This window comes from Anarrhichthys ocellatus, unplaced genomic scaffold (assembly GCF_004355925.1).
Source record: "Anarrhichthys ocellatus isolate YVR2014 unplaced genomic scaffold, GSC_Weel_1.0 scaffold15, whole genome shotgun sequence".
NCBI lineage: Eukaryota > Metazoa > Chordata > Actinopteri > Perciformes > Anarhichadidae > Anarrhichthys > Anarrhichthys ocellatus.
The window spans coordinates 4,919,893-4,937,399 of record NW_022280045.1 but is presented as its reverse complement, the minus strand read 5'-3'; the positions used below and the strand labels follow the sequence as shown (position 1 = coordinate 4,937,399).

General features: G+C 43.8%; 1 protein-coding gene across 6 annotated transcripts in view; it reads right to left on the bottom strand.

Annotated features, from left to right (window-relative positions):
• The window catches only part of kcnab1b (potassium voltage-gated channel subfamily A regulatory beta subunit 1b), a 32,806-nt gene that overhangs the window by 6,192 nt on the left and 9,107 nt on the right, over positions 1-17,507 (bottom strand). For all 6 annotated transcript variants that reach the window (XM_031854750.1, XM_031854752.1, XM_031854748.1 and 3 more), the window contains exons 3-9: positions 10,227-10,270; positions 8,549-8,586; positions 7,743-7,822; positions 7,233-7,277; positions 5,728-5,772; positions 3,954-3,997; positions 1,432-1,518 (exon numbers count right to left, since the gene is read on the bottom strand). In XM_031854750.1, the coding sequence (XP_031710610.1) occupies positions 1,432-1,518; positions 3,954-3,997; positions 5,728-5,772; positions 7,233-7,277; positions 7,743-7,822; positions 8,549-8,586; positions 10,227-10,270 (383 nt within the window). The remainder of the gene's footprint in view (positions 1-1,431; positions 1,519-3,953; positions 3,998-5,727; positions 5,773-7,232; positions 7,278-7,742; positions 7,823-8,548; positions 8,587-10,226; positions 10,271-17,507) is intronic.

Below are 17,507 nucleotides of genomic sequence, written 5' to 3'. Positions count from 1 at the left end.
CACACACACACACACACACACACACACACACACACACACACACACACCTGTTAGTAATCTTAACATTCCTATCTTAATACAACATTTGTGGGGCCCTTCAATGCTATTAATCCTGTTTTAAGTTTCAGGAACATGTTGGTGTGTGAATCAATATCTAAGTCAGGTACATAACAAGTCCTATGAACTGCAAATGTCCCACGTTTTTGCATGCTAGCACAATAAATTCAAGTAGTCTCCAAGAGAAGCTAGTGAGAAAATCTTTTTTGTGCGTCTGTACATGCAGTCCTCTCTCTCTCTCTCTCTCTCTCTCTCTCTCTCTCGTTAAAAGTGGCTGACCCGCTACACAGTGATTTATGACAGTGGCCTTGCTCCACTGTAATGAAGGATGAAGAAAAGGTGCACAATGTTTTAAATTGATTCATGGGGCGCCTGTGGGGCACAGCTGCTGAAAGCAAAACAGCCCATCTATCTTTGTTTGTTGGTGTTTGTGCATTTTTAATCCGTCATCTCTCTCTGTGCAGTTTTGATCATCCTGGCAGACTCTCGATCAATCAGGTTGGATTTCTCTACATCAGCTGTCGATGGTGAATTGACTTTATCTGCAGAGACAGATGACTAGAAGGTGTGATGGAGCACGCTGTCGGGTCTGCCTGCCAGTCCAGTACTACCAGTGACAGCAAGGCCCCGAGAACGATAAGTATGACAGATTGACCGCCCACGGTCAGCTGGCTCACAGGGGAGGACGCATGGGGGGCAAAGTGGAAAGACTGGGAAGTATTTTTGCAAAACAGTGGGACTCCGTCCTTCCAGCCAAATTCAACCCGTGGACGAGGGTTAGGAGTGGATAGAAGAGGGGCCCGAGTATCTGTGATGGCCACAGCACAAAGGAGAAGTAATCAAGGAAGAAACTGGAAGTGTGTAACAGCAATAAATGGCCACATAAGGTGGATGTGTGGAAAAGGCAGCACTAGTATGTTGAAGGAATGGAGCGCACAGTAGGGCTTGTAGTGAGACCAGCCCAAAAATACACCAGCTTCCCCCTTGGGGAGGGGGGGGGGCTAATCCTGCTTCTGAAGAACAGGGAGGGCTGGGAGCGGGTGTAGCTCAGAGACCCTGTGGAAACTAGTGATCCCCCAGAGACTGAAAGAGAAAGAGAGGGAGAGTGCCAGACCAAAATAGAGGGATGAGAGGTGAGGCAAGATTGTCAGATTACTTGAAATGTGTGTGTGTGTGTGTGTGTGTGTGTGTGTGTGTGTGTGTGTGTGTCAGTGGTGGACACACACACACTCGACCACAAGGACAAACCCCTTTGGTCAAAGACAAAGGTCACCAGTCCGGTGAGGCCAGCGCCTGTATTTCTCACCATCTCATGTTTCAGAACAACATGCATTGTCCCTACCGGCCCCCGGGGTGTGGATGGCCATCACTCACCCTCCATGGGAGTGTTGCTGTCTGGCCGGTTGGCAAAAACCACATCCACATACTCGAGTTGCATCCTCTGGAGGGAACCCTTTAAACCTGAAATGAGAGGAGAGAAGATGTTGAGAAAGATGTAAGCAAGTCCAAGAAAGACAAAAACAGTCCAAAGGAGTCATGTGCATTGAGCCTATTTGTTGTACCGCTGGAATAGATGTGTTACCAACCATAGCGTTAACACATCAATAAATATTTCTAATTTCGAAAAGGGTGAATTGACACCCATATAAATAAGGAGGCAACATAGCTCAAATAAGCCCCGAGCATCACCCTCTACCAATAAATACTCCTCCTGTGTCATTTGTCCTTTGACACCTTTGGGCATGGACACGTTGGCCTGGACCTGCAGAGGTAGAGTGATAATCACTGTGTGCATGTATCACGCTCCAACTCTCCTTGCTATTAATTCAACACTGTTATGTAGATAAGAAATAGGAATGAAGTTACACTAAAATCAGATAGTTTGAAGCATACTTAAACCGGCAATAGGTTTTCTGCCAACACGTATTGTTAATATAACAATACTGATTATTGCTGTTTTTTAAATATTTGTGATGGTTTCCACCTCAGAGCAACAATATACAAAAAAAAAACATGTGTTCAAGAGTGTTAGTTTAATTTTTTCATTTAAACCAAAGAATCAGGTAAAAGGACAAACAGGGTGAGTAAGACCCTGTGGGAAGTCAACATGTTCATTAACGTGGAGGTGACAGTTAACCACATGTGACTCAAGGCCTGCCAGCTGCATCTGGCCTCGCGCATCTTTTTATCCAGCTCGCACGTGAATCATAGTTGTCATAATCCGTCTGTTTTACCTAGCTGGAGTCATGGTTATGGGACTACAAGGTATATCAGTGTACAGCTGAGTTCACGCCACTATCTCCTGGCAAGAAGACCTCCGTGGAAAAAGCCCCGCATCTATGCACACTTTGATCCTCATTACGTAAATGAATGCTGCTTTGAAAGGTGGTGGAGGAACCAAAAAACTCAAAAGCTGTGAGGACGATAAGAAAGACGAGGGATCAGAGAAAACGTTGCGCTCGTTTCTTTCCCTCTCGCTCTGCATTTGCTGGAAGTGAAAGACTGTGCGTTGAGGAGAGGATAAGAGATGGCAACAAAGTATTGTCTCAGCAGATCAGTCCCCATTCACGCACAGAGAAGGCCAGATGAAAGATGAAAAGGGAACACAGGAGACTGTCACAAAGGAGGACAGCAGAGTGAGAGACAAGGCAAAAGACACTCTTGCGCTCTTGAGTATGTGTGAGCGTGCATGGCAGATTAGTGCCAGAGGCTTCATCATTGCCCGCTAATCCCAGTTGAGAGTTTTGCTCTCCTCACCGCTCCCTTCCCACTTGTTCCCTCCTCTGTCATCTGCAGGCCCGCGATCCCAGAAACACCCATTAGCCTACATGGATCCTAATCGGAGCCTGCACCTTCATCGCGAGCAGCGTCTGCTGTCTCGTGGATTATCTGCAATTTACTGGCTGTGAAGGAAAGTCTATTTTTGGAGCTGAGAAAAAAAACGTTGAGATGTTGAACCACAAAGCTATTCTACCGGCATCTGTGATGAATAATGCATTCAATTATGTGTTCTGCAAAAGTCTCTTTGAACTGATCAAGGAATTTCTTTGTCCTGTGAGTAAAATGGTAAACGCGCAAGCCGGTTGCAAAAGAGAGACTTTGACTTTTTTTGCACCCCAGAGTTCATCAGCGCTGGTCGCTGCCATTGATCATTAAGTTTGACACCCCATCATTCCTGGTAGATGTCACTGACTGGCCTGTGGTGGGATGCACGGCCAGTAGTGAGGATGATGGCGTCAGCAGATGTTTAACCCAGCCAATTTATCACGTGGTGACATGTGCCACACCAGTGGCAGGGACACTGCATCTTTCTCTAACGGATGGCACCGATCATCCAGGCTGGCTTTAGCTAATTGGCAGTACCAACTTTCCTTCCGCTTTATCAGTCTGTGCCCATCTGAAGTGTGTTTCCCCTTCTCCTGGGTTTTTGTTTGTTTTTTCGAGGGGGGGGGGGAGTTGCAGAGGCTGTGGTGAATGTTAATAACGTGGGAGAGAGCTGAGTCACTGCAGGAGGTGCATTGCGCTGTGGACCGGATGGCGGGCCAATGGGATGAGAGCAGTATGTCATTATAAGCTTAAGCAAGGCCATAACTCTTCTAGAAGAGAAGAGGAGCAGTGGAGGATACTAGATATGTTGTAGCATATTAGCTTCTTCATAATAAACCTTTAAAGGTATTACAACTGAAAAGACAAAACATCTGTCAGGGTTTGATGTGCCTAATACAACATTCAAATTCAGCCGTGTGCACATGCCGATACAAATCAAAGGGAGACACAGACAGGAAGAATAGGGGGAGGGGCAGAGATAAAAGAGGGAGATTACAGGAGTGCAGCGGGACTCTGAGTGATGGGGTGACGTGAAGGACAAAGCAGCGGAGAGGAAATCGACTTGTTACCTTCGATGATGTGTTTTCTGTTGAGTCCTCTCTCTGTCTCTGCTCTGCAACAGGAGGGAAAGAAGTGCATGTCAGCACACACGCATTGCATTCACACATTCACACATTCACGCACAACTCTCAGGAACTGAAGCAGATCATTAAACAAGCCAAAACAAGAGCCTGCATAACAAAGAAATCACTGAGGAGAAATACACCCACTCGACGCTCAGCAGTGTGCCCGCAGCTATAGAACAAACTGTGCAGCGTGTCCGTGCACACAGGGCCCGTCGTCACCGTCTTGTCCTGATCACCAGTGGCCTGCCAGTTGGCAGGGCACAGGTGATACGCAGGTGAAAATATTTTGGGGCAAAAAACTGGACAATCACTTGGTTGAAAATATAGCTTTTTGAATGCAGGAACATAACAAAGTACATTTACTCAAGTATGGTATTTATTACAGGTCAACTTTATACTTCTATTCCTAGAAATATTACACTTCATTACATCTATATATTAGTAGTAACTTATTTTGATTCATTTAGATTTTCATATATACATAGTGTAGCTAAGACCAACATTAGTATCTGTTTGGATGCAAAATATAAGTCCAATAGTCCCTCTCCTTATAGATCTGTATAGGTGTCCACCAATTCCTGAGGGAAATATCTGGGTCAGTAGCTGCTAATTGCTCCAATATGTTCATTAGCTTGTCGCTAACTTTGTGCGTCTGACATGTAGCGCTGAGCATGTGTACAGTGGGTTAATAAAAGGTGTTTTGTCAACATTGTGGAGCTATAAAACCGGACCACCTGCAAATCTCCAAAACTGCGCTTCAGTGATTTGTCAGAAGTCATTTTCACATGTTCCCCATGCCTGCATTTTCCTTTTCCATTTGATTTCTTTCTTTCATTTCTGTTCCAGTGTTTCTCTCTTTTCTCAGTTGCCTGTCTTTTGTCTTGTCCTTGCTTCATTTCACACTTTTCCTCTTTTCTGCCTTCCTGTGGTGTTGCAGCCTGCTTAGGGCTATAATAATGTACTACAAAGACAAAGCCCCTACTCCATTTTATCATGTTTTTTTTAAACCTTCTGTGCAAAAGTGTAGGGAAGTTGAAGAATAAAGTCTGCAAATATCTACTGTATGTTTTGGGTGATGAGCTGCTTGACAGGCCTCTCAGTTCGCTCAGTGGGGGGGGTTAAGTAGTTGTAATGTAAATCCTTCCGGCGTGGGGACTGATTTGGTACCTTGACAATACTCTGAAAGGATCAGCTTAAATTACATTTTCACAATTGCACCTCGGCCCCCACTCAGCTACATCAGATATTGAAAAGAGAACCAGAGGAAGGATGTGGATGTACTTATGGAGATTCTACTTCCCCGAGTACGAGCCTGAAGACTTTTAGAAACGGAGAGAATGTTACTAACGCAGACTGAGAGCAGAATACTTCTGCATGTCAAGAAGAAGCAGATATGACTCTTGGCAGTTTGGCAAAATTCTGAGGAAAAGTATAAAGGGAATCAAGAGGGGGTGGGAACTTGGCCATGTTGAAATTTGTGTGTGTGTCACTCATTTTCCGAGTGTGTCCCCCGTGTCTGTGCGCCTGTGGGTTTTCCAAAATGGTCGATGTCATGTCACGCTGTGTGGCTAAATATTTTAATGTGAAACCTTGTTGTTGGTGAGACAGCCCCAACATCTGAGGAGGAAAACACACATGCTGGACGCCATACACACACTTGCATGCACACACACACACACACACACACACACACACACACACACACACACACACTTACTTTCCTCCCCAGTAAAGCTTTGTGGTGATGACCAAGCTGGATCTCCTGAGGGAAGACAGACAGACAGACACATCAAAAGGTCATGAAAAGGACTTGAAAGCTGTTGTCAAAAAGATGCGTACGTCAGCATGTCCAATGCTGCATTGCATGGACATTCCAGTGACCTTTTATCCTGCAGATCAAACATGTAACTTATTTAGTAGGAAAAATCACAGAAGGACCTCTTTTTTCTTTGAACTCCACCAAGATATCTGCCTTACTATAAAGTCCCCCATGCTTGAATGATCAATAATTGAAACGGATCCAGAGTTGAGGTTACAGCAGGCAGAGAGTTGCCATGAGTTGTTGAGAAGGGTGATAGAAATAACTGAATCTTATCACTGCAGTGTGGCAGTGCATGTATAGATGTATGAAACTGATATGTTCTGTGGCGCAGATACAAGCTCACGCTCACCAGCATTCTGCACCTTCCACTGCTTCAATTTACCATGTACAATGCTTGAAAGCAGAGGTATATACAAGCACACAAACACCATGTGGCCAAAGTTGTTGGGCTGTTTTTCATGGTTTGGGCTTCTGTCCTTCATTTCAATAAAGGAAAACTTGAATAATAACAAAAAGTGGTTCCCAACCTGGGTTCAGCACCCTCCCAAAGGGGATTCTAACATAAATCTAAATTGATGGCAATGTGGGTCTGTGGGTTGTTCCACCACTTTGGCTCAGACTGAAGTATCTCAACTATTGGATGGACTGGCACAACAATCAGTTCGGACATTAAAGGTCCCGAGAGGTTAAATCCTAACTACTTTGGTGATTCCCTTAGTTTTACTCCAGCGCTACCAGCAGGTTGACATTTTTGATTTTCATTGAAATATCTTGATAAATATTGGACGGACGAACATTATAGGATGACTTTGATCTCCTGACCTTCATTAATGGCCATCATCAGTTCAGAATTTCAGTTTGTTCAATACTTTATGACCAACATACCTGCAAAAATGATGACATTCCCATCACTTGCTGTATATGATAGCATGCTTACAAGGATAAACATTATACCTGCTAAACATCAACATGTTAGCATCGTCTTAAGCACAGCTTCACAGCGATCGCTTCATTTGAAATTACTCGCCCGAAAGGATTGGGACAACCGTTTTAGACTAAAGCATGTTTCAACCTTTGTGAAGGGCCTTCACTCACATGACATGACAATGCCACCATGCACAAAGTCAGCCATAAATACATGGTTTTCTGTGTTTCTTTGGGATACATTGGAACACCTCCCAACATCAGTGCCTGACTTCACAAATGCTCTTGTAGCTGAATAGGAGCGCATCCTTGCAGCCTCAGAGGAGTGCATGCAATTTTGTAATAAGATGCAAACATATAGGTACAGATTTAGTTGGTTTGTCCACACACTTTTGGCCATGTAGTGCATACGCACGTACACAATCTAAAGACCTATTCATGGAACTAATTTAGAATCTTAAGAGACTGTACTTCACCTCCAGCACTTTTTCCTGATGATGTTTCCCAGGATTATCTCTGCTCTGCAAAGAAAAAAATACACAAGAAGACGATGAGATTATATCTCAGGCTGCCATTTCTCGAAGAGCATGTGAGCGTGACTATTATCTGCCACACATCTACAGCATGAATACCCGATTCAAAATCAGCAGGAGTACAAGATGAAGGATGAACGCCTGTATTGTTTGCCTGGATTCCACCCACAACCTTGAAATTAATATTCATCCCCATACACCTACAGCCTGCTCTGCAGCATTCAGCGAGACAATGTGCAGACCTATAACGTTAGATTGAGCTGTGAACATAATGGGGAGCCTCCAGTGATGAATAAGATTATGTAGATCACTTTAGAGTCAAGCTACCTTTCATTTTTGTATTTCTCAGGTGAATAATTCCTTCCTGGTCTCGGGCTAAACCTTGTTAACGTATCGTGTCCTATATGAAGGGGGGGGGGGGGGCAAGGCCATAACAAATCTGAGACAACTCACTTTCCGCCAGAGTAGACTTCAGCCGTGTCGAACAGGTTGACACCGCTCTCATAGGCAATAGTCATCAGCTGCTCTGCCACCTGATATAGACAAAAATAATTTCCCCTCACAGACTTCAATGTGGTGTAATGTGCTATAAATATAAATATGACCCAAAAATACACTTCAAAAAGGATGGGCTGGGAAAATTCCCTGAAGAAGCTCAAGGAGAGTAAACCTCTTTTCTACTGAGATACACAAAACCAGGAAAACTGCCCGGATGCTTGTTGATTAAAGTTGTTTACTGCTCAATATATTTCCCAGACTATTCTGACCTAGTTTTGGTGCCTGCAGTTTATTCAGAGCCATACATGGGAAGGCCAATTTTGTCATGGTGACTTTATCTTTTTGTACTCGGCCGCTGTTTTGTTTTTCTGTGAGTTTGTTTGTGTCTCTGTGTGTGTCAGTTTGTCCCAGTGGTCATCAGGCAGTGATGAGCTGTCTCCAATTCAACTTCCTCCCTTCAAGGCCCGATCAAAGCACTGGAAGCGGTCTTCCGCTTAATAACTTATGGAGAGCATGGGAGCAATAAGACCAGATCACTTGGACTTGGTAGAGCCAACAGGGACTTAACAGCCTGCTTTGATACAGTATGGTAATAGAATGGAATGATTACTAACTGAATTGCTCCCATGGAGGCTACAGACTGGGTGTAGTAGACTGTCAAGAGTGGTCACTAGTTGTATTTGCAATGTCTAAAATAATGAAAGCCAACATCTGTTCATGAGCTGTGACAACTGAATGATGGATCCGACATAACGTCTTACCTCATCGGAGATTTGACCTCCAAATGTTACCCATGTGCCTGTTGAAGGAAACATCGAAGTCAAAGATTTGTAACAAATCATTTTAGCCATGCATTAATTATCATTTTGACATTTTGGCATGACATGACAAAACGGCCTTGCCCTAAAACCATCACAGCCAAATGTCAGGGTTGAGTGTTGGTAGGTTGAGAGAAAAAAATGTTCGCTGTCATATGAGTTTCTTGTGAGTAAGCTTCTACGTGCAGATTTTTGATTACAATAACATAGCATAGCATAGCATAGCAGCTTTAGGTGTTTTGTGTTTGTTTTTGTGAGATTCTTGCATGTGCATGCATTATGTTTGTGTTTCAGTAAATCTTCTCATTCTTTCCTTCTATAAACGGGTTGGTGCAGAAAGACTGACAGTCCCTGTCGTTTGTCAAAAGCTAAGAGAGGCTTTGTTAGTTATTGCAGGTTTAAAGCTAATTAAAGATTCACGTATCAAGAGTCAAAATATATTTGAAAGGACCAATTTGACATTTTGGGAATTGATTGATCGATACCACCATTACTATAAAGATAGAAACAGCCGGTTAGCAGCGTAGCATAAAGACTGGAAACAGGCGGACAAGAAATAACCCATTAGCCCCCATAAAACGACAGCACGTTGTTTTACACTTTTTTTTTTTTTTACAAATTAAACAAATGAGACTGTTTCCAGTCTTTGTGCTAAGCTAACTGCCAGCTGTAGCTCCTTACTTAGCATACAGATGAGGGTAGTATCAATCTTTAATCTACGGGTCAAGAAAGCAAAAAGCGTCAAACTATTCCTTTCAAATTTGCTTATGCAGTTGAGAAGATAAAACAGAAACCCACATAGAAGCAACATTACAAGGACAAATCAATGTCTTAAGGGCAGAGGATGAGGCTTGCAAATATCGAGGCTTGAAACTATTCTTTTAAGTTGAAGGATGGTTCCTACCTGACTATTCCTCCCTGCTACTGAATGTGCTGAGGCTAAATCTTTAAAATAAAATAAAATATATCACTACGGGGATGATTAACTAACTCATTCAACAATTTTCCATCGTTCAGTATCTGCTGGGCTCAGGCAGCACTGCGGCATTCCTCTGTTTTGTCAAATTATTTTGTCTTCAGAGACATACAACACAGTACATACACACATACACACATACACATATAAATATATGGCCGGCACACACATGCAATCACACTGAACCCCACCCCACCCCCCCACCACACACACACACACACACACACACACACCCACACACAAGAGAATTACTCAATGAATCAGTCATATCAAGATGAATGTGTTTACCCTCTGGTGTACATTGAATGTGTGTGATAATTGAACTTCTTTGCTGAAACCAGTGCTATTGATTAAATATTAACGGGGTAAATATTCTCACTCAGCAAACAGCTTTGTGTTGTCTCTCACGACTCTCCATACGTATAAAAGATGCATGAGGTTTAGAACAAGGTGAAATAATCTAATGAGATTTAAACACTACCCCCTTCTACTCGGCTTTTTCACTGGCTCTATATTATCTCTACACACACACACACACACACACACACACACACACGCACAAACACACACACACACACACACACACACACACACACACACATACACACTTGGATGCTTCTGCTCATGCTAATTAGATGTACTCACCGAGCCCCAGACAGGAGACACGCAACCCAGATTTCCCCAGGTTCCTATGAAGAAACATGATGAAAAAAACTTAGTAGAAAAAAGTGTTGTTTAGGCTCAAGTTGTCATCATACAAATTATGACTGCAATTACTGTGCTGCTGTATTTTGCTCTGGGCGCACACATATTTTCTGCTTAAACAAAGCCAAAATATATCTTGTTTCCACATCATAACTCAAGAGACTGAGATGAGATGAGATGACAGCAATTTTGTTATTGTGGAGCTTAGAATACAGGCAAACAAAAATCACTTTTACCTGCAATATGTAGGGCAATAACAACAATGATCTAGCTTATCATGCTGGATAGAAAGGAGAATCCCTGAATGTGAGGGTCACCTTTATCACACCTGCAATCATGAATCAGAATTGGGAGATTACAGGAGGGAAGACAGTTGATTTATTCCATCAATATGAATCCCACCTTCTCTGGAAGAAGATTGTGGCCCTCTAAAGACCCTGAACACTATACTCATAACTGAAACAATTCCAAAAACTGTTTGTGCTGCTGCACTGGGGAGTTTACACTACCTCTCCCCCCTAATCCCTCATTCAATCACCTCTTCTTTTACTCAGAACCTTTGACATCCTCCTGCAGCAGGGAGCACTTCAGTCCTGTGCAGACAACCATACTCGCTCTCAAGCACTGAGGTTGTATCCTATCAGCATTTCTCAAGAAAGCTCTTCACACCCTCTTCTTTCTCTCCCTATTCCCATCAACCCAACTGTGCAACGGTACACTTCCTGATATACGTCCCAGATAACAGATCATTTACATCCAGCTGTCTGTGGCAATAACACTGCACTTTTGGCTCTCATTAACCCAGTGGAAGATAAACTAAGGCAGAGCTCTCGCCGCAATCTCAGCGCTCCGTTTCCCATTTTGTTTCCCAATCTGTGCCCCATCATGTCCAACTGAGAGAGCCGATTGTTTTCCCTCCAGCCACCACAGGTGTATTCCCCACAGAGTGATGTATGTGGAGTGTAGGTGCAAGAAAACCGCGTCAAGGTGATTCACAGCCCTGAAAGAGGAAGTGATTTGAAGAAAACACTGTGAAATTGAGACACAATCGTCTGACAGAATTGTCGGGGGGCCACGTGCACACGCAGAGCAACTATCTCAAGCGACAAGTTTCATCTTGAGAGGAGAATTTGTCCAAATACTCAATTCTTGACCCAGTTTGGTCCGAGAATTGTACCTTCTGCCTGGTTTTTCAGGCGTTTACTCACTACGACAAATGAGGCCGTAAAAGAAATGCCAGCAGTGTTTTTTTCTCGTGTTTTACAACTAATGGCCTCCGCACGACGAGCTGAAGGCGGACTAATCCGAGCCCGTGCTACGTAACCGCGCCCTCGGCCAATTAAATTAAGTGTTCGACATAGAGGAAGCATCAGTCATCGTGTCAATAGTTCAGACGAGCACCAAGATGAAAAGGAGGTAAAGACAGAAGGAGACGTGTTTACACATGAACCCTTTTCGACACATTTATGGATCCTTTGATGTGTTGTGTATTCAGGCGCCGAGGACAACATGATGGGAGACAGATCTCTCCGCTGTCACAAATCGTGGGATGCGTTCTTGTCTCTGACACGGTGGAGAAGTTTGGATATTGTATCCTCCGTCTCTCTGATGTATTATAGAGTGGGAGCTGAGATCGGTGAAAGTGTGGGGGAGGGGCTGTACCGTAGGTTAGAAGTGTCATACTGACTGAATCTGTGTGTTTCGGGGTGTTATTGAGGGCAAACCGCGCGGATGACGAGGGATGTTTACGGCTGTATTTATCGCAGGTTCGCTCTGGGTAAAGCATCTGTAATGCCTGGAACAGTTTGTAAATTGTACCTAGATTTGCCTCGGGTCTTCAATGATACTGTTTACATGCTTACAGTGACAAGTTGATGGACATTATCTCCACAGAAAACAAGCTTGCGAGAATGTTGCGTTTTCCAGTGTGCTGGTTGTCCTCGGAAAATTGCTAACTTTGTTTTTGGAGATCCCGCCCCCCATAAGCTGTGTTTACAGTGTTTGTGGCATGTTCTGAATGCATTCGAGATGTCTTAATGATAGCAGGAGAGCTGAGCTGACGTTCAGCTGGCGGAGAAGCGGCCTCGCTGCTGTATTCTTGTCCCCGGTGGAGCAACAGCATCGGCCATACCTGGTTATTAACCGCACAGCCGGCTGTAGCACATTAATAGATCTGTCCAGGTCTGGTAATTGGGTGCCAGCAGACGCCCGCTGCTAAAGAAGCTAATGATCCCGGGGATTACAGGATGTCATCAGCAACAAAGGAAGGAGAAGGAATAACTTTGTGTTGAAGAGAAAATGGGCGCTCGTGTGCACGTGGGAGAGAGAAATAGGGCTGCAGAGGCACAAGTTCTTTATATATTATATATTGTCAATGGTAAGATAAACAAACTAAGGAAAGGAAAACGTGTCTGTACAAAACTGCACATAATCAACTTTGCAAGCCAGTGAGTGTGGCTCGGTCCCTCATGCTTCGATGGTGCCCAAAAGAAGCCTTGAAGTAAAATGACAAATGAGTCATTTAAAGACGCCCCCTCACACAAACCTGTCACTGCTTATGAACATCCTGTGAGGTGCTACTGTATGCAGCCCGTTCTATTCTTAGTGGATCCCCAGTAACAAAAAAGAAAGGCAACATCTGGCTTTATTTATTGTGCTTAAATCTTTGGAGGCGTGACCTTTTATTGTGGGAGGTTTTGTTTTTGTTTCTTCCCAGGAAAGCACTTCTATCGTTCTCAAGTCACACCCCGGGATGATTTATTTCCTGATATTGGATTTCTCAAAATCAATACTTGTCAGCGAAGACTTTAGTCAAGGTTGTGAGTGAACAGATAAAACTCCTCACTCGCTGGGGATTAATGCAGACTAAGAAAACCCACACAAGTCAACCTCGAGGGGCGGAGGGATTAGACAACGCCCACCTTCTCGGTTCCCACCGCTCTCCTGATGGCAACCATGATGTTGTTATCAAAAAGAATTCAGCGCAGGGTAGAAAGACGGGTCATATTCTAAATATATCAAAGCCAGGGCCTGTGTGGGCGGGAAGAATGAAGGGAAGTGAAATCAAGCACTTTAAGGGGGTGAAACATGAATAGATTAAGTAGGAGAGAAAAGCTCCAGCAGAGTTGCTGGGGGAAAGACGAAGCCTACAGGCCTCCTAGTGGAATCTTCACCAATGACAGAGGACAGGAAGTGGATGGAGAAGAGAAGGGGGGGTAAGAGAGAGAGAGAGAGAGAGAGAGAGAGAGGAGACACTAGCAACAGACTGAGGCTTGCATAGTTGCAAGACCAAGCCTCAAGTCTAAGCAGATCAAACGCCCTCTACAGATAAAGCATTCTATATGACACAGAATGGGGAATAGGAAATGACAGCCAGCTCCCTACAGGGCCCTGCACAATGTGCATGTTTGTAGTGTGTGTGTGTGTGTGTGTGTGCGTGTGTGTGTGTATGTGCAATAAAGAGCCAGAGTCTGGACATGACTTTCTGCTTTGTTTTTCCACAGGGCCAAAGTCAACATTGCTTAAACTTTTTTCATTGTCATGCAGCATACACAGACCATGGCATGCACACACACTGTTCTTGTTACCGTGCTGTGGAAGGCTAATTCAAAACGCTCTGACATTTGTTTGTTTCTTTCAAACCGATTGTGAAAGAATCTCTCACAGAATAGCAGTGTTTTCGTCAGAGACGCATGATTGAGGCTAGTGGCGTGTGGGTTGATTCTGTATTGAAAAACATGTGGGCAGATCTGAAGTGGTTGATTCAGAACGCTGTGGAGAGCTGAGCAATGTGGGAAAAAAAATAAAATCATGTCATGATATCTGGAAAACCTTCTTACAGTACTGATAGAAAGTATGTCAGGGTATCTTTTTAGGTTTAGGTTCTGTTCACCTGCATGCATCGAAATGAAGAAGAGAAACTGAAACATGTTTAACTGCATTGTCAAGGATCTTAGAAATATGAAAAAATGAAGATGAAATAGTTGCTTTGTAGTGTTATCGTAGCAACTATTATGATATTATGAAATAAATGCTGAGTATCGATACAGTATCTTGCCATCTCTTCTGATGGAAACTGGCTTTCTGTTCACCTCGGGCAGCGTTTATCGGATCAGTACTCCTTTTATACTCATGCAGCAGTGTTTTCTTGATGATCTCTGTGATAACAGTCTGTTTACAGAGGCCACTTAAGGAGAAAAAGCAGAAATCTGATTTGCTATTATAAAACCATTACGCTCACGGAAAGCCATTTTAGTTGTGACCTTTAATTAAAACGCAAAATCCATGCAAAACGTCCTGGCTGTTTAACTGAGGGTTTGGGCGGATCTTATCCTCGGGGGCTTGTTTGGTCTTTGGGAGCTCCGCTCTACAGAGCTCCTGTTGTGCAACATATTATTAGAACTACACACCACAGAAGAACGGCCGTGACATGAACTGAAGTGAATGATGTTGGAACCTGAAACACATGTATTTTGATGTATGATGAAAAACTGGGCAGAAAAACAAAAAACAAAAGAAGCTGGGTACACTCTCACACCAAACAGTGTGTCCCTGAGCAAAAGCAGCGTGATGGGCTACCATGAGCACAGACACACACGCATGTATGCACACAGGCACCATGCGCATGCACACACACATGCCCAAAGTTCACTTCAAAAAACACAAACATAAACACATGGAGAGCAACAACGAAGCCAATTATGATCTGTGGCGCATCCTGACGAGAGCCACAGCTGCAGAATATCTGTTATCTTTCTGCGGACGGACAGATGGAGGTTGCATCAGCCTTTAAAATACATCTGTTAAAAGCTGCAGGCCCCCATACACCTCGTCTAAACCCTCTAAAAGAATATGTAAAAACTATTGAATGGAAGCCCTTAACTGTTAAAAGGCCTCGACAGTCACTGACACCAGTATTTTTTGCTTTAAGGTTTGATAGTCCGTTGGTTTATTGAATGGAGATTTTTATTCTAAAGGATGAAGCTAAAGGCAGAGCAGATTCATCCATGAAAGCAAGAACGACACCCACGCTACATCAAACAAAAGTGGCGGAAACTCGCGCGCTTTTTTCTCCCAGGACTTTCATTCAGCTCGACTGTGCAACAAGACAGTGCACAGTCGAATAGACCAGTAGAGCCCACTTATGGCACTGGTTAGATGTTACGGTATCTTTTTAGGTGTAGTTTGTGTTCACTGGTCTCTGAGTCAAACTGAAATATGGTCAAGCTCAAGGATTCTGAATGATTCTGGAGGAAATCGTATTATGACATTATAAAATCCTATGGTTTGATTACAATAATGAAAAAATAAATGCAGAATACCGACACAGTATCTTGCCATGCCTTCATTTCTAACGCAAACAGGCAATTCTGTGTGCACAACAAAACACTTCCTGCTCACACTGTCAACACACAGCAGAGAGAGCCCGTCTCTCTGCAGGCCACTGATAAGCCTGCATCCGCAGCAACTGACAGAAGGGATTTTCTGCATGCCCATCTGCAGCGCAGCTCCGAACCAACCAAGGGGAATCGTCCCTAAACCTCCTGGACTGTCAGAAGGCCTTCTGCTGCCTAATGACCGTTGTAAACTTCAATCCGGGCCACCGGGGGCTCCCTGCCGGGAACCAGAAATAATCTGCACAATTTGAGAAGCCCAGTAACGACGGCACGGTTTGTTACATCACGTGTTTTTGGGCTGATTTGCATCCCTATTTGTGGGTTTGTACGTTATTTCAAGAGCAACAAAGAGGTCGAACAGCATCGACAGCTTTCCCCTAAAGAACAATTAGAACCACACTATACATACGTATATATATATATATACACAGTATATATATATATATATATATATATATCGCCATGACAACTGAAATGCTGCTAATGGTGGTATTATTAGTTTATGCTCGCTCTGCACACTGCGTCTCCTGCTTCGACTCGCTACTGTACGCCTTCAGATGATCCCGTTGCGGAGCCTCAGCGCCGCACACGTCTACCGCACATGCATGCACTCATGCGTGTGTAACGCAATGTGCCAAATGCATACGCCCGCAAACGCACACACACTCCGTTATCACGCAGAGAAAAACTTCAAAAGAGTTTGTGCAACACAGATTTAGTTGCAGACTCTGGCTTCACCTCGAGAGAAAGAGATGGCGACCGAAACAATAGAAGCATCTACTTCACCCAGCTATGAGTCAGTGGTTTGGAAGAGACAGAGATACAGTAGCTACTGGAGGAGCGAGGCAGAGACATTATCAGACAACACAGGGAGGAAGCAGAGAGGGAATGTGACACACGAGATATTGCATCCAATATTTGCTTCTCTGTGGTGAAAATAGGGAATTTGCTGAGGGCTTAAAGGAAGCTTTACAGCTCACATCCTCCACCTGTTTTTAGAGGGAGCTACAAGAACGAGCAAATCCTCATGTTACAAACCCAAACAAACAGAGGCCAGTCCTGCATCGGTACTGCAACACAAGGTAAATAGAAGTAACAATGAAACAAGCATGGAGAATATGTGGTTTCTTTGTTGGTTGCTTTTGTGACTTTAAATAAATAAATAAAAGTTTCAAATGATTGAGTTAAAAAAACAATACAATTTCAAAATGAATCTTCTTGGTTAATAGCAAAAAAAACCCAGTTCGCACAATAGAGTCACCCAGCTTGTTTGGCGCTGGGGAACAGATTGAAGTTGGCCATTTCAATGTTGTTATGGAAACGAGATGAAAGCAGACACGTACACATTTAGCTGCTCTGCATCCAATCTGCCGCAATTCTGCTAATTGCCTCTTTTCTGTGAACTGACCCGCGTGCCCCAATTTATTTCTTTCATTCACTCTCTAATTCTGCCTGTTTTTTGTTCTGTCTGTCCTCCATCTCTTCTTTCTAACTCAATCCCTTCCCATCAGCCCCTCTTTCCTCCCCTCTCAGTCTCTCTCTGTGCGTCTCTCTTGACACCGTTAAGCGAGGATGTCACCTTTTCCAGTGGGAGCCGAAAGCTACCATTTCGCTCCTATAGGGTTCTGGGTTAAGACTAAGAGCACCCTCACTGAGATAAGAGAGCATTGTTTACTTGTGTTACTACTCGCACACGCACAGACACACACATGGAGAGCTGTACGATCTTTCCCGAATGTACTGTATGGTCACGACCGGTCAAAGAGAGCTATATGAGTCTTCTACTGATGCTGGCGATATTTGAATTAGCTCGTGAGAGACTTTC